This window comes from Ciconia boyciana, chromosome 6 (genome assembly GCF_034638445.1).
Source record: "Ciconia boyciana chromosome 6, ASM3463844v1, whole genome shotgun sequence".
Taxonomy (NCBI): Eukaryota; Metazoa; Chordata; class Aves; order Ciconiiformes; family Ciconiidae; genus Ciconia; species Ciconia boyciana.
The window spans coordinates 29430206-29451714 of NC_132939.1; the positions used below are offsets into that span (position 1 = coordinate 29430206).

Here is a 21509-nt window from a genome sequence, read left to right on the forward strand (position 1 = left end):
TGACACAATTCCTGATTCCTGCAACTGTTTCACTAAATATGCCTGTGCAGTCATTAGTCCATGTTCTTTAGTTTTCCCATATACAAAATGGAGCTAATGATAATACTTACTCTTCTGGTTGACATTTTCTGTTGTGAAAGAAGTTGTGAAAGAAATGTTTGGGGAGTCCTTACAGTTTTGTTGGGATGTGATGTTTTTGCAGGACGTACCTGGAGGAAGAGTTGACTAAGGCCCGTGAGAAACCAAAGCTGCGTAAGGACATGTACAAGAAAATGATTGAAGTGGATCCTCTTGCTCCCACAGCTGAAGAGAATGCCCAGCATGCTGTCACCAAACCCCGATACATGCAGTGGAGGGAAACCATTAGCTCTAGTGCCAACCTGGGCTTCAGGATTGAAGGGATTAAGGTAATAGTTTCACTTCTGCCTCTTCTTGGAGACTGAACTTTGAATTGTTGATTAATCAAAAAGTTAGTGTGCATCAGTTGCCAGGTTTTCCAAAGGATTATGTGAAAATGCACTAATTAAAACCACAGAGTTCAGTGTATTGTGCTTTTAAAGCATCCATAGTAATTATAACAGAGTAGTGTCAATGAAGTTAAACATCAGATGCACATCAGCCATACTTGGCTGATATACTTGAACCACAGAGACACTGCAGGAAGGACCGAAGCACGTACACAGTATAGATACAATGAAAATGAGACTGTTATAAGGAAGAATTCAGAACTGAAGAAATAACTGCCTCTCGCCATGCAATTACTTCTTTTTATCCAGGAACTATATGTATTTATTCCAAGTGAATCATCATGAAGTGGTTTTGTTCCAGTTATTTTTATTTGCAAGGCATGTTAAAAGCATTAGCTTAGATATTCTTGGGATTGAGGAAACCCCTTTTCCTTTTAAGTATATGGCAATATCTGGTATAGGTGGAGCTGGAATAAAGCCAAAACAACCAAAAATAAAATGTCTCCATCAACAAAGTCCATCTGCTGTTCTTGATGGATAAGTTTGTGCCTCCATACCATTCCTAGGATACTACCTTACAGCCGCAGAAGAACCCTGGCAATTTTCTTTCCTACCCATTAATTCTTTATATTCATTGTGCCCCGTGGCAATGTCAGATACCTACCCAGAAATCCATTAGGACCTACTTTCAGAATATCAGCCACCTGACTCAGTTACTCGAATGTTAGCACTTGCTGGAATCCAGAATTGTGCTTTCTGCTTGCATAGGCCTGTCACAGTTAGCCTTAAACTAGTTTTCTTGGGTTTAGATAGTGGTGTACCTGTAGCAGCACAGAGCATGGTGAGGGCTGCCCAAACCCACCCCACACCCTGGATGAGTACTTGTTACCTGAAGCCCATGATGGGACAGCTATGAAGAAGTTAGCATGGGTTACCCTGTGTGATTTCAGGCTGTTCCCAGAGCATATACATTTAATTTAGGTATGTTAGGACATTGTAAGTTATAATCTGGATGAGTTTTGCTTCTGTTTCGTAGTTCAAGCACATAGGAAAAAGAAAGGGATAAAAGAGGGTGACGCTGATGAGCAGAGGCTCTTTAAACACCCCTTTCCTCTCTGCTTCCCTGTGTTGTCTTCTCCCTTCCTCATTCACAGATTCTCCTGCTGTGATGCAGGAACTACAGCTTCCAGCTCATGCTGTGCTGGCCCCCTGTACGCTGTGCCACCCACTCCTGGCTGTTAGACACAGGCATCCTCACGCAGGAACTGTCTGGGTGGTAGATGATCTGGGTCCAGTCCAGCCAAGACACTTCCTGTCTTACCCTTTAGCCATCTAATGATGTTATCAAGATACCTGTTTTATTCCTATACCACTTACGTCTTTGGATGCTCTGTGTAATGGAATCAGAAACTCAGATGATCTTGAGACCTTTTACATATGTTCTTGGAAAGATAGTTGATCAGTGTAGAAGACTTACAGATTCATGTTGAGTCCTGGAGAGTGACTGAGCTAAGGAAGCACAGAGGAGCTCCAGTAAAACCTCCTGGCTTGTTCTTTGTGGTTTGGCTGGTTATCAGAGGTGGGTAGGAGCAGTATGGCACACGGACTGCATGATATTTCCCTCTGTTGAGACAACGCTCTAACTGTGCAAAACAGGACACAAATACTTAATCTTTTATTAAGCCCAGGAAATGCTTTGGAGTACTGCAGTACATTACCTTTTCCTCTATGTTCCTGGGCTATGAGGGATGTAGGTATTATCTCATTTTTTTCACATGGAGAAATGGTGACAGAAATTGAGTTGTTCAAGCAATACAGCTAGTCAGTACTCCATACACTGTTTCATTGTAGCTGAACTGTACATCCAGTTCTGTATACTTGCAGAAAAGCAAAGCCATGCTGCAGAGATCCTCATTTAGAGAGGAGAGCCTATAAGGATCAGTGGTGCCAGCTAGTGGTTGATGGGGGAAAAGGGGTTGTTCTCCCTGAGGGCACTGATAACTCCTGGCATTAGCTGAACAGATAGTTGGGTTTGGTCATTCAGAAATATTCCTGCCCTGTGGCTGCTGGAGTAAGCAGCAGAAGCAAAGAAACTGACATCATAGAAGCCCTTCTGTGAAGTGGCTTCCAATAAATGAGATCTGATTCACCATATGCACTCCTCCTTCATCATTGGGTGCCTTTTCTCTTTAGGTTGATCCACCTCTTTTCCTTGCCTCGCTTCCATATCTCTGAAATCAGGCCAGGTTCACTTACGGGATTTGTCCCTCTTCCTCTTATCAAAAAAAGTTGGAACCATTGGGTTTCCTTACAGCTGGCACTGGACACTCAGTCTCTTGTCCCTGCCAGATTCAGAATGCAGGTTTCCTCTCTGGAAGACGCTGTCTGAAGGCTAGGCATCACAAACGTTGTCTCTACAACACTAATAGTTTTGCAGAGCAGAGATGCATGGGACTGAGAATCAGGAGTTCTGGCTTCCCATTCTGTCACTGAATCTCTGTGTAGTTTGGGAAATTACTTCTTCCTTTGGTACCATTCCTTTAGCTGTAGATCAGGGACAGCCATTTTTCCAGGAGGACATCGGATTTGATTTCATAAACCTTTGTGAATCCATTTAGGTCACAACCTTAACCCAGAGCCCTTTAAGGGAAGTCTGTAGAGGAATCTGAGCAAGACCACACAGTTTAAGATAAGCAGCACTATTTTATGGAGCAGCGAAACCTGCCCTCCTGCTAGCCATGTCACTGTCACATCTAATGAGAAGTGCTGCAAGTGGCCCACTAGCTGCACTGTGTAACGGACTGCTCTGCTGTGCATGAATGTATGTGGAGGCCCTGACAAAGGTATGACTTCAAGGAGCAGTCAGGCAAGCGCCTCAGGTACATCCAGAGTTGTTGGATCAGGTCCATCCAGTTGGGGATCAGGTACATCCAGAGTTGTTGCAAGGAGCTGGTATAAAATACGAGGGATGGTGCCATTCAAAATCTGGATGTTGTTTACAGCAAGTAAAGTCAGGCAGCAGTTATGTTTCCTGCCAACCACTGCAAAGGAACAAAATCATAGAAGTGTTTCTAAACAACAAGGAAGCAAGCAATTAGTCTGTCCAGACAAAAAAGGATGGAAAGGGAACACACAGCAGCTGTTCCAGACTTTGCTCTGGGATTTGGGGCACGGGGAGAAATTATTTTTAAAACAACCTTACTCCAGTGAAGAAGTACGAGGCATCAGACTAAGTTCCAAATTTCTGTGTGCTGTTGAGTATTATCATACATCAGATCAGATGGCTCCTAACTCTCACTGCCTACCTGCTGAACTTCTCTTGCATAACTTGCACATCTCACCAGGCTGACATGCCACACTTGTATCTGGCCCACAGCCTTGGAATAAAATTCTGTTTATTCTGCTGCTAGAAAGTCTGGTAGGTGGGAGGCTGTTCTGCATGGCTTTGCCATTCAGTCAGTTCATTCTCTTGCATGATAAATCTGGAAATCTAGTATTATTAGATTCTTTTCCTGTATATACCAGGGGCAGAGTTCTGCTGTGGAGACAATAGTGTTTCACCTGCTGAGACTGGAGCTGAATTTACCCAGTTTTGGTGCAGTGACTTTTAAGATGTGGGAGGGAACACATTTTGATGACCTGTTGATTTAATCTTATAATGAAAATGAGGGATTTCATTGGACTGATACAATGGAGAATAATACAGTTTGATAACCTTGCAGGCTTTTAGTGGATACAGGCTACCAACTGCAATAATTGCTGTATTTTACGTGCATGTCCTAAAAGCTCGTATTTGTGTCTCTTGAAGCAACAGGGATGTTCTTGGAGAAATGCATATTCCTATAGTCTCTGACAGATATCTCAGATTCATGCACTGCTCTTACTTACTTGTAGCCCCACAAGCACAAACTCATCACTACCAGCACATAAAAAGACTTGTTTCTTCAGTAGCAGGATGCTTCTGTACTGAGTCGTACCACTAGCACAAAAATGCTCTGAATTTCACCAGGATCCAGTTGGATACAAGCATGCATGCACCATCCTTTGCCAAAATTCACACACCTGCTTTGTCAGTGCTAGCATTTGTGTCACTGCTAGCATTGCAAATCCAGAGTTGTTCTTGGCTGCAACTAGCTTTCTGTTCTGTGACTTCTGGGTCATGTTAATGTGCAAAGGTATATTCAGAACTGAGTCTTAACTGCATTTCTTTGATTTCCCCATTGAAAAACAAAAAAACCACCAAACAAAAAGGACTAGTAAAACTGGGTTTGAAAATGTCCCCTTACACCTCCAGCCAGGGTTTGACTACACCAAGCTAGATGAGAGGACAACCAAAGAGGTCACTGTGGTTTGCCCCGTTGAACTTTGCACTGCTAGTACTGACATGTGAGAAAACCCTCCTGCAAGCTGATAATATCATGAGTTGTTTTTTTTTTAACTGCATTCAACAGGAAATGAAGTGCCATTTAAAGTTACCCAATCAGCTTTTGTATCTTTTCTCTACTTCTTCCTTGGTTTATCTGCTCTCTTCCTGTTCAACTACTCACTTTCATCTGGTTAGCAAGAGCTAAGCTGCTGATGGTTCTGGAGAATTGACTGATGAGGGGAATGATATGTGTGTAGTATAAATAGTCTCTGTCTTTGTGCATTTTTGTGCAGAAGGCGGATGGAACATGTAACACAAACTTCAAAACTACGAAGACACAGGAACAAGTTCTACAGGTTTTTGTGGAATTCATTGAGGGCAACACAACTATTCTGGTGAGTCTGAACTCTCCAGGTTCACTGATCTTTGACCCAATAAACTTGCTTCAGGGCCATGTGTCCTCTGGTACAAGAAAGATCGATTAAACTATCAAGGAAGAAAATGGTTTGGACTTCCAGTCCCTCTCAACAGATGGAGTGGACATGGGGACTTGGTGGGCTGTGAGAAGTAGTTGGCCGAGACCAGTTCTGGCAGCTCTTGCCATGAGTTCACCTCAAGTTCCTCATGCTAGCAAAACATCAGTCAAGCTAACTTATGGCTTGCCATCAGCTTCAACCATGAGTGTAAGATGCGTCAGAGGGATGATGACGTCTAAGCAAGGATTGTGTTTGGCAGGAAAATTTGTGATTCGGGAATTCAGTCTGGAGAGGATAAAATCAGAGCATGGGGGCAGGAAGTAAGATTGGTTGCTGGCTGTGCTTCTGTGTCTGAGACTCGCCTCAAAGAGCAATTCATGTATGTTACTTCACAGGTAGCACAGCAGGCATGTAGTAGATGGCATAACGTCTCTTGTCTTTGGAACTTCAAAGGATGCCATAGTGTTTTGCTGCAGTAGAAGCCATTGTGAAGGCAGATTAGCCCTCCAGGAGGAGCATGCTTGGTAACACAGGGCAACATTAAAAATGTATACTAGAGCTTTATGTACTAGGCCTTTATTCTTTTGTTGGTTTTTTTTATTCCCTCCACCCCGCCCCCACCCAACATGGTTGGACTCCTTGTCTCTCTAACACAATTTCATTCTCTTTTCACCATGGAGAACTGAAAGATTTTTAATTGCTTGAAACTTTTTTCTCTTTATTAAAAAGAAAAAAAAAAGGGATGCAGAAAGTGTGCAGCCAGATGCTATCTCACTGCATCCAAAGCAAGACAGATAAGTATGCTTGGTGTAACACATGCAGCAGAGGAACTCCAGTCTGTTCATTCACTATGAAAGCCTGTTGAAGTGTATTTTCAGATTGACTTTCAAATGATGAACCTGTTGTTTTGAAGGTCCTCTAGCCTAAAATTAACATGATCTCTTCATTATATTGACTCTTGTAAACAGCGTATCTTCACTCATTCTTTACTTAAATGTTTATGGGTTTGGCGTGGTTTTTTTTTTTTCTCCTCTTCCTCCAGAAAAAATACCTCAAGCGTCTGCAGGAAATTCAGATCATTCTTGAATCCTCAGACTTCTTCAAGCGACATGAGGTGAGCAGTGAGTGTAATGCTGTGGAAGTGCATTGCTGCTTCGTTTGGTCATTCAGATGTACTTCAGAATAGCCTGCTGTATTAGTAGAAAGGAGTTTGTAATAGAAGAAAACTAGTATATGTTAACAACGCAGATACTTGAAAGCCTCCATCACAATGATACAGAAGATTAAACCACTTGAGGAATAATAAATCCTCCCATCTTTATAACATCCCAGCACTTACAGCTCTGGGCCACTGCAGGGAATGGTTTATGAGTACCAGTTTCACATGGGTTCTCTAATCTCAGTGTGTTCCAGGGGGAATCTTTATGGGGGAATGTTAATGTGGAAGCTTGCATTTGGTACAGTAGCACTCAGTTGTAGTTTGACAATGAAGACTTTATTAGTTATACTGGATTTATGTTGAAACATTGTATAATTCCACTCTATATGTTCTCCTTGTATGCTTTGCTGTGGAGAAGGCATCATTAGCATTGTAAGTTCTATTTGTTACAGCTTAAGATTTTGAGATCAGACATTTTATTTTACCTTGTTGATTTCTTCTTGTCACTAGAGGCATTTTTGTTAATCATGGGTCATGGTTTGACTTTGAAAGTAGTCACTGGCTTTTGCTGAATTGCTGAAATTGACACCTGCTGCCAAGTGAGCTGGAGAATTGCTTTTCTTCCCTTTGTCTACTGGGTCCCTTTTCCCATCTACAGGCCCATTTTATACATTACTCATTGATATGGTTATGCAGATTGGGCATGTAAATTGTCAATGCATAAGTGCAGCCCAAAAGTCTGTTGGGTCACAGGTGAAAGGTCATCCGAGGAGGTAATCTTCTTAGCGGGAAGCGTTTAAGTGATGGGGGAGAGCTAAAGATGTGTTTTTAACCACATCATCTCAATCTGTCTTCCAGGTCGTTGGAAGTTCACTACTTTTTGTACATGATGGCAGTGGGAATGCCAATGTGTGGCTGATCGATTTTGGAAAGACCACCCTTCTCCCTGATGGGCAGACACTGGATCACAGGATCCCCTGGCAAGAAGGCAACAGGGAGGATGGGTACTTGTTGGGATTGGACAATTTGATTGGCATCTTGGAAAACATCACTGAAAGATGAGTTGAGAATAGCACAAAACTTGCAGGGCTGCTTTGTAACTTTCTGCTCTACTGGGATCACTCAGTTAGAAGGAAACCTTTAACTCCCTCCAAACTCCTGAGGTCATCAGTGCAGAGGGAGCTGCATCCAGAACCCAGAAGTTAGTCATCAAAATGACTTTGCATCGGCCCTCTATGAACTTAAATAACTCCAGATTGGTCTGTATTGCACCAGCCTAACTTCAGACTGGTCCTCAGAAAATGAAGATCTCCGTACTCAGGAATCACACCAGCATGAGTCAAGAGATCTGTATTGTAAACCAGAATGGTTCTGATTTCTGGCAAACAGATGGGACTCCAGATTACCTCTTGGTGAACCAGAGCAAGTGCGTGGGGATTCGGGGTAGGAATAACAATTTTTCAGGGAACTGCGTAGTTCTGAAACCAGCAAGAGTGTTGGTTCCCCCCCCCCGCCCCCCAAATTCCAAGTCTCCTTTCTCCTGTGTACACTATAGGTAGGACCAGCAACTCCTGCTGCATTGTGTTACAGTGTGCACAAGGTGGAAATGGATGATAATCACAAGAAACCTGGAGCAAAGGGAGACAGTAGTTTGTAGGGGCTGGATGTGGTAACTGCTGTTGACCATTCCTCCTCTTCCCTACCCTAGCCTTGATTCACTTCTATCCAAGAACAGCCTTTGTTTTTCTGTAGCCTCTCAGGAGATTACAAATACTCTAGGGAGAGAATAGCAGCCTATTATCTCCAAAAAAATTTGACTTTCAGACTGGGTGGGCTGTTGGAAAAGTGCCTAACTTGGCAAGTTTGGCCTCTTGCAGCTGAACTGCAGTTCTGAAAATCAGTAATGACTCTCTCAAACACAGACCAGGGAACTAAGGGGTTTTTTCAAGGCTTGTTTATTTTTAAAGATAAAACCCCTGCACACGTGCACACACATGCTCGCACTAGTAGCCAGCAACCAATGTCATCTCTTAAGATTATGGTTTGACTGTCTCCTAATGCATGTGACTTCTTGGCCTGTTCCCAAATATGATGCTGCCACTTAAATGTATAGACTGGCGCAGCAATCAGGAAGGTAATGTTTCTGCATTCACAGCATTACACTAATTGTGAGATAATTCCCAGGCATCCTTCCTCCAAGGTATCAGCTGTTAACTCAGGGCAGTTTGGGGGAAGGAATGTCAATATATCACATCTCCTAGTCCCCATCTGAAATCACAGAACCATCTGTGGTTCATTCTTCTTTTGCTGTGGCCCAGACGCAGCCACAGAAAATTCACAGTGTTTAGGTTAAAATCAAGAAAGACTGAATTCATTTTTTGTAATGGCTTCACATACCTTCTCTGTTGGTTGCTTCTAGTCACTTGAACAGTTCTTTAAATACTAGCAGTATAAATACTATCAGTATTCACATGTTCACTCACATTCCAGGTTTTAACATTAATAATGTGATGATGCAGTTTTCAAAATGAGGAAGAGACTTATATTACTATTTGATTGTTAATCCCCTTTCAACATCTAGAGCTGGTAATGCACATTGATCAGAAACTGCTGTCTTTTGCCAGTGTCCTGTGTTCAAAAGAGATTCTGAGAACTTTAGGATATATGAAAGTGACTCCATGCTTTGGGAAACTGCTATTTCAATAGTAATTGTGATCATGAGAAAAAAAAAAAAGACTGTAGCATCTAGATCTGGAACAAAATGTATCTATAACATTTATAATTAGAATTGAACAGCCTAAAATAATTTCTAAAAGGAGTTACTTTAGATAACACACTACTGTACTAAGAGATCAGTCAGATTTAAAACTTTTTTTGTTGCCTCTAAACAAAACACCAGTATTAAAAATTCAAGCTCATTTGTGACCTAAAAGTTAGATGATATAGAGTGGGTATTCTGTAGGAAGTAATGACATGTGGAAACATTTTCCTGAAACAGAACTTGTTTGAAACTGGTAATTATTTTTGCAGTTCACTGTAAATTCAGACTACTTCTGTGGCCTCCCAGAGTCCCTCTCAGTTTTATTTTCATGATAGTATGTTAATGAATTTTCCACTTAAATGTTTCAGAGGGTTTACACTTTTTTTTAAGTGACAGCGAGCCTTCAATAGAGAGCACAGATATTAACATTCCAGATGCCTCCTAACTTTTGAATTGCTATGAGATGACAAATTAATCTGTGGTGAATTTCATACAATTAAAAAAAAAAAAAGTCTTCCTCCTTTCCTGCAGCCAACAGGTAAGCCATTGGTTAGCAGTGCTTAAGGAGAATAGGAAGTAAATAGGTCTCACAGGGGAGGACTTTAATAACAATACCTTTTCTATGAGTCTGCAATTGCAAGCAGTCCTACCATAATAATAAAAAAAAATTAGAAAAGTTAGAAATGAGACTGTTAATGTGATAGAATTCATTAGTAATTTGCCTAATTAATATTCGGAGTTAAATTTCTTTTTCCTGTCACCACATATGTGAATCTCTTGCACCAGTGTAACTTATTTTCTAGAGGGGAAATTTAGAGGGTAAAAGTTGATGCTCAAATGTCAGTTGAGAATTTGAGACAAACTTTTAGAATGACTGTCCAGTTCTAAAGGAGAACTAGAAGCAACATGGTACCAGTAGCTTCAAAAAAACCAACTGCTGCTAGCACCTGGATGGTTTGCAGTATGTGGTCTTGGGGGAAAACATGGAGAATAATCCATTCCTCTGCAGTAGGTGAAAAGGTAATGGAAAATAGAAAACCTCTGCTGTAGCAGACCCTGGTCTGGAAACTCATTCTAGATGAGAAATAGTTCTAGCAAGTTAGTTTTGAAATGGCCGTTTGCCTTGCCAAGGGGTTAGAAGGGAAGAAGCCACAATCTGCTGCTGCTGTTATGGGAAAGGAGAAAAGGAGGCAGCTTTTCACTAGCAAACTGCAAGTGTAGGACTGCAATGGAGCTCTAAGGGGCTGGAGGGTATGAGCTCGTGAGCAAACTACCACAGGGTAAGTTAGATACCTTGATTCACATCGGATGGCCCAGAGTGCCTGTCTGTGTACACTCACTTGCTAGTGTGAGGAAGCAGCATAGTCGTCTTTCACTGTGGAGTAAGTTGCCTTGAATAAGCTTATATTTACCAGAGGGTCAACATGATGCCTTTGCGCAGGCATGTAACATAGAAGAGCTGATGCATGATAACCAAGGTACTTGTTCACATACAAGTCCAGAATGTAGTTTTTAATGCCTCCGCTGAGATATTGCCTCACTCCAGAGACACTGAGAGCACGTGTGTTTCCACAGCATGGTAAGATATGCTGGCCCAGAGGCTCTTTGGTGCTGAACTGCTAACCTCTGACTTAGGCACCAAGGTCTTTAAACTCACTAGTTAGATGCAGCTGTAGCTGCTGCATTCCTGTGTGAATCCAGCAGTAGGACTTCTCTCCCTCAACTTTGTCAGTGACTTCGTTTTTTGGCCTTGGACAAATATCCTAGGCCTCAGTTTTGCTCCCGCTTCACAGATGGGAATAGTACCTACTTACCTCACAGGAATGGTGTGAGGCTGTCCTTCATTATTGCTTGCAAGATGCTGTGAGATTCTTTGAAGGAAGGTGCAATATAAAAAGAAATGCACAAAGAGATACATCAACTAAGTTTAAAAATTATGGGTGTTGGGGCCCCACAAGGATGTGAATTTGGATGCAATTTAACCAAAGTGGTAAAAATCAAATCTCTCAATTTTACACAGGGGGGAATTTCACTTAACATCTGATCCAGTTCCTATTATAGGGAAAGATTTCAATGGGAGTTGGACCAAACCCTTAAGTATCTCAGAGGGCTCTTGCTATTTTTTATTTTTCTGTATTGCTGTTGTTATTATTTGTTATTCTTAAGGTACTGAGATCAAATGGCCTGTATCATCCACAGTGCATCCGTTCTGAACACTACAATGCAATGCTGACCATGGTCACTTTTGACATTGACTGTATTGGTTGAGTGTTTGTTACTCTGAAGTGTGTACGCTACTAAATAAATGAGAATGGAGGAAAAAGACATCCACTGTGATTTGGTCACAGGACAGTAAAATCTTTTCTTCAAGCATTTCTTTAGGGAAGGGACAAAAACTATTTATTTCAGTGTTTCTTGTGCTTTTAGTCTTTAGCATCTAACATTTCCTAAAACAAAACCCGTTCTAAGACATCTAGAAGCTAATGTTGGAGCTTGGTTCCAAAACCCATTGGATACTTTAGAACGTGATCCAGACAAAGCTTGACGGCTTCCTTCGAGGTAAGCTCTGTCTCAAAAATCTCAGTTCATAGCCTACAGTATGTCAAAAAATTGTGCATGAAAAGGCACTTGGCAGACTCAGAGCAGTTCACTGTTCCACAGCGCAGTTTTGTGTGGCAGCAGGGAACAAGTAGTCAACCCTCCAGGACTGGCAACGCTTCTCAGCAAGAGAGTCTCCTCTTACCTGTGTGCAGAGTACTTAGCAGAGAGGGAAACAAATGGCCACCATTAGTGTCTCTTTATTTTGTGTTGCAAATATAGAAGTATACACTTGTCCAGCTTTAAATTGCATAGAAGCAGCCATGTAATCTACTTATGTACAGTAGTCACCCAGAAAGGTAAGTTGGAAAGAAGTGCTGCCATGGTCAGAGGTAATGACAAATCCAAACCTATTCAACTAAATGAAAAAGTCATGTGACGAGACAGGAAGATGTTGGTGATGTCATACCTAAGATTGAAAAGGGTAGGCAGCCAGGAGGAGAGAGCATGGCCACATCTGCAGGAGAAACTGTCTCGCAGAGCTCTGCTGCTCGAGGGTCTGAGGAAGTGCGGTCTGTGGCTAACACAGCTGTGGAGATGCAAATACATTGGGGAAAACTGTACTCCCAGCAGTAGCATTTTCTTCTTACAGGTAAGTAGGGGGAGGGTATTGGAGGTGGAATAAATTACACCTGCAAAAGCCCATAACTGTTTAGACTTGTGAAGCTTTCTTAGTACACACCTGCCTGTTGGCAAATCAGTGGAGAACTTGTCTGAGGAAAAGGGCTGATACAAGGGGACACCTTAAATCTGTGCAGTTAAAAATTCTGTTTCTTTAAAGGGAAAATGAAGATACAACACACTTAAGTTGAGGAGAGAAAAGATAACAAAGAAATCAGAAGCAAGAATATCAACAAATGTGAAAAGAAAGCAGAGAAAGGCAAATTGACATTTGCATTATTATTTCATCTTTTGTTATCCAGTCCGCTCTTTAAAATGTAGGTATGAGGTTGTATGAAGCAACATAAAGTACTAATGCTGAGCCCAGAAGAAAAAAAAAAACAACTCTGTTCACACAAATCTAAAACCAAGCTGGTAACATGTTAAAAGACAGGCACCCAGCACGAAGAGCAGTTTATAATAATCCTATGAATGGCTGATTCTCCAGTGGGGAAGTGTTGGAAGACTTTTCACATGGATTACTGGACTGAATTAATCCCAGATCTCCAGCTCGTCATTCCTCTAGGAAACAAAATTGGGTTTTGGCTTTCAATTGCCAAAGTAATCTAATTTTGACACTATGGGTTCAACTCATTGATTATGCACTAAAAATGCCTTCTTTAAAAACAGTTTCAAGCAAGTTGTATTTTGAAATGGTAGCAATTGAGCACTATGAAATCTGTGACTGAACAGTAAGTTTCAGTCTCAGAATTGTAGGACTGAAGATTGTACTATATGTCATCGCGATTGTTATTTTTCTTTTTAGATAATATGGTTTGGACAGTATATAGCATTTCAGCATCACAACAGGAGCAATATTAGCATTATTTCCTCCAGGATATTAATTAAAAATTCATTATCTGTGACTGTTTTTAAAAGCAAGAGATCAGATACGCACAGAAAAACTGTTACAGGTCAAAGAGTCATGGCAACTGTGCTGACAGAAGATTGTTTACTTTTAGTTCCATTTGAGGAAGTTAAGAGCTTATGTAAAATTTAGGCTGCTAATGCAGATTCTTTTAAAATTCCTCGCTCTTTCTTTCATTACCCATTTGGTATGTGCAGCTCCATGTTCTGTCTCATTACAAGACACTGTGTCTGGCTCAGTACATCCCTGAGCTACATGCTGTTGTAAACCAGCAAAATATGTCTAGGAAATAAATAATCTTACAGTTGACCTTCAGCACCCCACTGTTGGTCACTCTTAGAGATAAGATGCTGGGCAGGATGGAGTTTTATTCTGGCTCAGTTCAGCTTTGTCTATGCTCTTCCTGCAAGTAAGTACCTTGATGCAGCTATTCAGTAAAAACAGGTATTTGCCCAAAGTCCTGGACTGAAGAACTTGCATTTTATTTATAAAATGAAGGCATAGCTGCAGCCAGGACTGCCTGTGCCATTGGTAATAGAACTGTGCTCTTCTCTCACTTCACTTTTCAATGGCTTATCTAGTTTTATCACTATTGGCCTTTCTAAATTCATTACTTAAGTTGAGGCAAGTGCTGTGTATGGGGAAAACAATGGCAGCTCAAGCTGGGTAACCACAGGGACTGCAGCGATCCTTCCTGCTTCTCACTGGAATCTTAGGGTGTTTTATAGTCATTTCCATGTGAAAAAATGAAGAACTGTCTTGCGCCTGCTACTTTATAAAAAGTCTGCAGGAAGAAAAGGTGGTATAGTTAACTTCCCATGGCTTCTGAACAAGTCAGTATTTCACTCCCTACCACCAATTTCTCATCCGTGCTGATGGCTAAGGAGAATTGAAAGCAGAGTCATAATGGGCCTGCAAAAGCATGAACAGAGCCTGTTACAAACAAGGGTTGGAAAACGATCTGGATCACATCCACTGCAGCTGAACTAGGATCACCACGCTCTGCTGTGGCCTTATCGCATATGCAGGGAGGAAGGGGCTGAGTTGCTGATGCCCAGTCACAACTGTTGGACAGTTTAATAGCTCACCTTTGGGGAAACAAACTACTCATGCATAAATCATAGGACTAACATAATCCAAAAGGTAAGGATGTTGAAGATGAGCTGGTGTTATTCCAACTAGCTAAGAGTAGATGTATTTATTCTTGACTAGCGTGTTCCAGAGGTGGCCAGCCTGAAACACAACCAAAAAAATGTTAGCCTCTGCAAGAGGAAAGAATGAGAACATTTCCTGCTAACTGGGCTTTCCTGCCTCATCTAACAGGGCAGTAGCAGCTCCTGGATGTAAGACAGGACAAGCAATGAGCTAAACAGAAGAGAAGCCAGAGAGGTAAAGCAAAGGTGAAATGGTAAGAAGGGCATGAGGCAAGGGCAACCATCTCCTTCGGTCACTAAGCCCATCAGTCCCCACACCACTCCTGGAATTTGCCCATGCCCAGGGGGACCCCTCTGTTCTGACCACCTGTCATCTCCCAACATGGATTTGGAATTATTTCCATACCATATGGGTCATTGCTGAAAGGTGGCCATCATCACCACTCAGGACTGGAAATGACAGTATATAAAACTATTCCTTCTAAAGCCAACGGCCTAAAACTATAGGAAGCTTGGAACAGATACAAAGTCAGACCAACAAAGCATAAACCTGAGCCGAAGAAGGATTTCACTCAAGATGGATTCACACTCTGCACTCTGTGCTTTTCTGTACCACATCTCAGTAGTGTCCATCCCTGAATGACACACAGGACAGGAAGTCTGTGTGGTCAAAGCAAACCCTCTCCTGACAGCCCACATCCTCAGACTGTACATGCAGCTGATCGCTAAGCATGAAGCTTGTACCAGAGCACCTCTTCCCTCAGAAAGGAACCAGAGTCTACAACTGACATCTCACCATACAACTTAATTAGACATGAAGGCAGCATGTAATTTGCCACCATAGGTTGGCAGTGCAACATTCAGGAGTGGGTCAAGGACAAAATGCTTCCAAGACTGTTTGAGCTTAATCCAAATTATTTACTTTTTCAGTCTCCTTATTTTGCAGGCTTTAACCAGTAAACATCAGTTTAGACCCTAAGCAACAGAAGAAAGCCTTAGAAATGAGCTGTCTGTCTTCCAAACAAAAAACTACCTTTACCAGCAAGTCTGTATGCTTGGAAGGTGAGAAGAAATGATGACCTGCTCAGCTAAAATCATTACTTGGCTTCACACACCTTTCTTAAATGGTTGAGCTATTCTACCTTCCTGTGTAAAGGGCACTGTAAGGTAGTGATTGTATTAGATTCCCCTTCACTCTGTCCCTCCCTTGCATTACTTCATTTCTACCACAGAGGAGTAGGTATTAAAACCAAGAAGAACTCCAGAGTGCCAAATACTAGTTACCCGAGAACCTCAGCTTAATGCTTACCAACATAGCACAGGAAATTACTTCTGAATATCAAAGTACTTACAAAAATGAAGTTCATCCCAAGTAAAGTCCATTAAAAGATAAAGACAGTTCATTTCTCATCACCCTATGCAGCTCACCCTTTCTTGAAAAACCATGTGCCCCTTCCACGCCTGAGCTGCGGAAAGCAACACCATGAGGCAAGCAGCACATTTCCTTCACTATTCAAAGGGAAACTATCAACTCCACCAACTGTTTTTTTTTAAATAGTAAATTTGTTTTCCCCTTCATTGCTTGTTTTCAAAGCACGTGCTCAGAGGAGCCTGGATTTTTTTTCATCCTTCCTACTGCTTCCAATTTGAGCAGTAGCTTCGTGTTCCTGTTTTTCCACAGGGTCTGCTAATAAAACAGATGCAAATGTGGCTGCTATTTATTTACTTTGCTTACAGTGCATGAGTATCATTAGTAAGTCATCAGGACTGTAAAAAGCTCTCGGGAATATAGCAGCCTTTGCAAGCTGGTTGCTGCTGGCACAGCATGCATTTTTGGTTTCTTCAGTCAGAAAGAAGCGCAACCTGTGTTGGTCATTATTTCCATCCAAATGCTGCGGTCGGATGGTAGGTCCATTTCTTTTCACCTGAGCAGATTGAGGAGGAGTCCTTTCATTAAGTATTGTATTCTGAATCAGAGCAGCAATGCCATTGTTCTCCACTGCTAAGCTGGTTCAGTGGGACACATTTGATGGACAGAGACAGAAATGCTACCATCTTTAACAATCAGGGGATCTGGCAGGTAGAAGGAGGAAGCAGAACATTGCTGATGTTGAAACATCACCCATCTGAAGGAACTTAAATGGAGGAAGTAAGTGAAATAGGAAGCAGTTGTTCCAGACACACACATTCCCTGATCTTTGGAAGAACTGTTTCTGTTATACTGGAGTAACACTCAGGTCATCTGACAAAGACAGACCAGAGTCCCTCTCTCTTGCTGTTTTCTCTGTTTTATAGAAAGGCTTTTCATCTCTATGGAGACTGGAGCTCCTTAGCACAGCTGCTCTGACCTCTCCCAAAGCTGATGGCTGGTGGTCAGTGCTATAGCACAGGTCATCATAAGCATAATTTACATTGCCGCAGGGGAAAGTCTGGAGTTTCATCAGTTCAATCCCACCGATATCCAGGTGAGGGCCATTGCTTCGACTTGGAGATGCTGGAGATGCCCGAGAGCTAGGAGAACTGCAATTCCCATCAAAGCCCGAATCTTCCCGCTCTGGAGTTGCTTTGAGCTTGGAGCTGGGGCTGAAGTGACAGATGTTCTCTAGCACCCATGATCCATAGGTTGGGTTCCAAAGATTTTTTGTTTTGTTTTTAAGTCTGTGGGTTGGTGGATTGCTGAGCTCCAACTTCTGGTTTGAGGTCTGCTGGCACCAGGACCCACTGTTGAAATCACTGAGGCATGGCAGGCTGGGCCCTCGAGCAGTCCAGTTGCTCAGGTTCTCCACCAGTAGCTCTTGTGGACATTGTACAAGTTTGTGCCCAGCATGGTGGGAGTCCAGTGTTTTAGGCGTTGTCTGTGGTGTGAGAGGAGGGCTTACCAACAGGGGCACTATCCCACTGGAAATGTTTGGGCGCATGACTGTACTCCCTTCATCCTCTGGTGTGGGGCCACACTCCATGGGCAGCTCAGTGTTGATCACATCAGGGTCCTGAAAAAAGAGACACAAAAATCTATTACACCCTGAGCACCTCCATGGTGACTATCACACCTGGATTTTAAGAGAAATAGCTATGAGAGCAAAAAAGCTTTTGGCAGAGGCTGACATCAGGTGTGGGCAATACTCCTGCATGTCATACAAGGTGCTGTGCCATATGGATATCGCATGCTGTTAGGACTTGCAAAAATGCTCTCTCATTTACTTGCTTACTTTGAGCAGAGCCTGTGCTTTATTGAAATCAGTGGCTAAGCTGGGGGTCACTGGTATATAATTTCTCCCTCAGGAGGCTGGATCCAGGCCTGTAGCTGTAAAATGCCACCAGCTGGTGAACTCACCATGCCATCTCATTCTCCCCTCCACTCCATATCAATTCAGCTGTGGCTTTCGAGCAACATTAGACAAGGTCAGAATTTTGAAAGAGATTCTAAATACCTTTCTATCACAAAATGAAGGACATTTTGCTACTGAACAAGCTGAGAGCTGAAAGCATCCACTTGCACAGGAACAGTATAATCTCATTTTGCTTGGGCTGAAGATGGGAGAGTGAGGACGGATACCAGAAAACCCAAATGAAAAGAGCAGTTGAGCCAACAGCACCATCACAATTGGGAAAGTAATTAGATCAGTCGCCTGTCAAGACTCTTCACTTGTTTTGGGCACTAAAGCTAGTGCCTTTGGATAGCTGGCATTCCATGGATTATCATCATCCACTTGGATACCAAAGGCCAATACCTGTGTGCAGTACTTGATTCTTTCCAGGATGGTGGAGAAGTTTGGCCGATACTCTGGGCTGTGCTGCCAGCACTGTGTCATGATCCGGTACCTTAAAATAAGTAAAAAAAAAAGTATCGATCAAGAAAGATAATTATCTAAAATGTGTTTCAGTATGAAGTGATCATGGGTCCAGAGGAGCTGCATTCGGTACATGGCCCAAAGGAGGAGAGCAAAAGTGGACATGTCATTTCTGCACCCTTGGATCCTGAGCCGTTAGGGGCCCACTACTTAAAGCAAATCCTATAGTGCTCTAAGCTGTATACAAGAGGCAGTGGCTCAAGAGACATTCAGTAATACCCGCCTAACACTGGGGGCAATCACCATTCCCTGACTAAAGGTGTCTAGTTGCCTTTGATAACCACTATCTTGTGGGAGTAAGGAAATACTTACACTGGCCCTGGACAGTTTTTTGGTGGATCCATTCTTCCTCCACTGGTGACAAATTCCAGCACTTCCTGATTGGTTTTGCAAGGGTAGGGCATGTAGCCTAGAGAGAAAATCTCCCACAGCAGCACACCAAAGGACCTGTGTCAGAAACCAGCCAACAATACCAATTAGATTTCATTTGTGCTCCACAAACCTGGCATGAATCTGTGTAGGTAACACCACAGCAGTAACCTTTAGAAGCTGTAGGCCAGCCACAGTAATGTGCAATTAGCACAATTATGAGTCAAATTTGATATAAAAAACCCCAATCAATTAAAACCTTTGCTCAAGCTCCAAAAGTAGCTTTGCAGAGGTTTCAAAATATTTGAATAACTTTGAAGTTGTTCTTTCTGCTGCATTTGTTATTTCTAGAGCAGGAAATGCCAGAGCACCCTTGCTATATATGGTCTAACTGAAAAGAACTGTTAGATCTGGCATGGAGATTCCTACCTTACTTGGGAAGACTCAAGATGTTTGAATCAGTGTTTGGGAACAGGATGCTCAAGAATAAAATCAAGTAAGAGACATCCAGTGAAACTGAAAGGCAGCAGCATTTATTTTTTGTCATGATACGGTTGCTCTCCTTTTTTACATCCACGGGTCAGTTAGGCAATGCCACTCAAAATAACGTATGACTTAGACCCACGGGAGTCAAGAGGGTTCTGCCAGGACTTCAGCAGGGTCAGAATTTTAAGAGTCACTATTTGCTGCAAAGGTGGAAGAAATTTCTAATACACGCGTGTTACTTATGTGTGTTATAGCCTATTAGCCTATTACAGCAACTGTAGCACTTTCCTTCAAAATATTTAGTACTGGCTGCTCACAGTTAGGTGCTGATAAGCAATCCCTTGTCTTCTGGCATCACTAACAACTTCAGGAAACTGGGTCAGTGTGGCATTTAAGGGAATGTCTCAGTACAGTATATTGAAGAATCTACTGTAGAGGGAGAGAGGTGTTCTTAAGCAACTGGAAAGCTTCCATTCCCCAGCACCTGTGCATGAATGTGCTACTGTTGAGGGGGTGCTTATTTTAAAGAAAGATCAAGTTACATGAGGAATCAATATATAAATATTGTTTCCTCAGCAACCAGCAAGGAATTCTGATTAAATCTGCTGTCATTTTATATACAACAGAAAAAAATTATACAAAAGAGTAATCCTGGGTGGTACAGAGAGAGTCATTTACAAGATACATAATCAGGCCTCGTCACTGATAGAAACTGAGTGGCAGATACTGAGGGTTGAGAGAAGTGTCTGATGGTATTTGTCTGGATTTTTAACTGAGACTTCTTGGGAATCTAAACTGCTTTCTCTTTTCACTTTGTGATTGCCTTTATATGGTACTCTACATTTAGGTATAGCGAATTTTTATTACCTCCATTTACATTAGATTTTTTAATTCTTATTCAGAATTCTTTAGCCGTGCTTCTACTGAATGCAGAGGATAGACTGATAATATTTTTCTGGGAAATTCTGACTTTTTTTAAGGTTCCTGCTGAGCAGACATTTTTTTCTTGAGCGGTACATTTCTTGACCCTTATCACTGAGTGGCAGAAGTGATTAAAAGACATTTGTTACCAGGTATCAGTCTTGGAAGTGAAGATGCCCTCTAGAAAAGCTTCTGGTGGCATCCACTTGACAGGAAGCATGGCTCTTCCTCCCTTGCGGTAGTAACTTGCTCTGGGAAAGATAAAACACATGGAAAATGTCACACAGTCTGAAAGGGCTCAGATATATAAAAGATCTTATCACCACAGCAACAGCAACTAGGAATTGCATGCGGCAATGGGGGCCAAGTGAGAAAAAGGAAAAGTCACCAACGCAAATAGTGTATTGAAGCAATATTTTATACCCTCTTTGCAACTGGGATGGAAACTGAGGATGTTGTAGGTATACAGCTGAAGACATCAAATTTGCCAATGCTTTGCACAGGGTGCTGATGCAGCAAGTCTTCTTGACATCATAATTCTCAGTTTATGGTTTGTTTTTTTTTTAATTTAAGATTATTTAAGATCAACTAGCTAATAAATTTGCCTGTGCTTGGTTTAGTGTCCACATGTGTTTGCAGTGTTCCCTGGGGCCCAGTCTGGAATAAACACAGTTGAAGTGTATTGGCTAGTAGGCATAGATGTGTTAATTTACAGTCTGTTAACGCCAGTTAGTTAACTGGTAAATCAAACTCAGACACATAATGGATGGTTCCACTGCCTCACATTCCATGAGACAGTTCAAACTGGTCAAAATGATACAGATTACCGAGTTATTCGTAGGACTGAAATGGCCTTTCACTTACCTGTAAATATCCCTGGCCATCCCAAAATCACCAATCTTGGCTATTCGTCCTGCTCCAGTGCAGGTCAAAAGGCAATTCCTTGCAGCTATATCTCTTTAAAAAAAAAAAAAAAAATTATTAATTCTAATTCTAAACTCATAAGTAGCTAAAGGAATAAAGAAAGAACATTAGACCCAGGCCTGCAAGTCTTAGTTGAGTCATCTTTACACAAATGAGAAGAGCCTTATTAAAAACAAGAAATAATGCTAGCTACATTATCATTTTTATTAACCACAATTCTTAAATGGCATTTACATTACATTTTCTACCCAGTGTTTTCCAAGCATTCCCCACTCCCATCTCCTTTCACTAAGGCAGAAAACATGGTCAGTATCAGACCAGGGACAGATCCAACCTCTTTTGCTTCAACCACATTATGACAGACTTCTTTCTTGCTCTATTTTTTTTAAAGAGTGGCATCTCAGCAGCGTCTCCATCAGTTACAGATGTGATGCTATTAGGTAGTCTTA

General features: G+C 41.9%; 2 protein-coding genes across 6 annotated transcripts in view; one reads left to right on the top strand and one right to left on the bottom strand.

Annotated features, from left to right (window-relative positions):
• Positions 1–11570, top strand: part of ITPKA (inositol-trisphosphate 3-kinase A) — a 40853-nt gene extending 29283 nt beyond the window's left edge. The window contains exons 4-7 of one of the 3 annotated variants that reach the window (XM_072864704.1): positions 203–407; positions 5127–5228; positions 6352–6423; positions 7327–11570. In XM_072864704.1, coding sequence (XP_072720805.1) covers positions 203–407; positions 5127–5228; positions 6352–6423; positions 7327–7530 — 583 coding nt within the window. In that variant the 3' untranslated portion in view covers positions 7531–11570. Of the gene's footprint in view, positions 1–202; positions 408–5126; positions 5229–5704; positions 5834–6351; positions 6424–7326 lie in introns of those variants that run through there. The other 2 variants (XM_072864706.1, XM_072864705.1) reach the window with 2 other exon arrangements.
• A 4645-nt stretch (positions 11571–16215) lies between these two features.
• Positions 16216–21509, bottom strand: part of LTK (leukocyte receptor tyrosine kinase) — a 97310-nt gene continuing 92016 nt past the window's right edge. For all 3 annotated transcript variants that reach the window (XM_072865546.1, XM_072865547.1, XM_072865548.1), the window contains 5 exons: positions 21001–21093; positions 20286–20387; positions 18673–18807; positions 18241–18331; positions 16216–17499 (listed from right to left, as the gene is read on the bottom strand). In XM_072865546.1, the coding sequence (XP_072721647.1) occupies positions 16726–17499; positions 18241–18331; positions 18673–18807; positions 20286–20387; positions 21001–21093 (1195 nt within the window). In that variant the 3' untranslated portion in view covers positions 16216–16725. The remainder of the gene's footprint in view (positions 17500–18240; positions 18332–18672; positions 18808–20285; positions 20388–21000; positions 21094–21509) is intronic.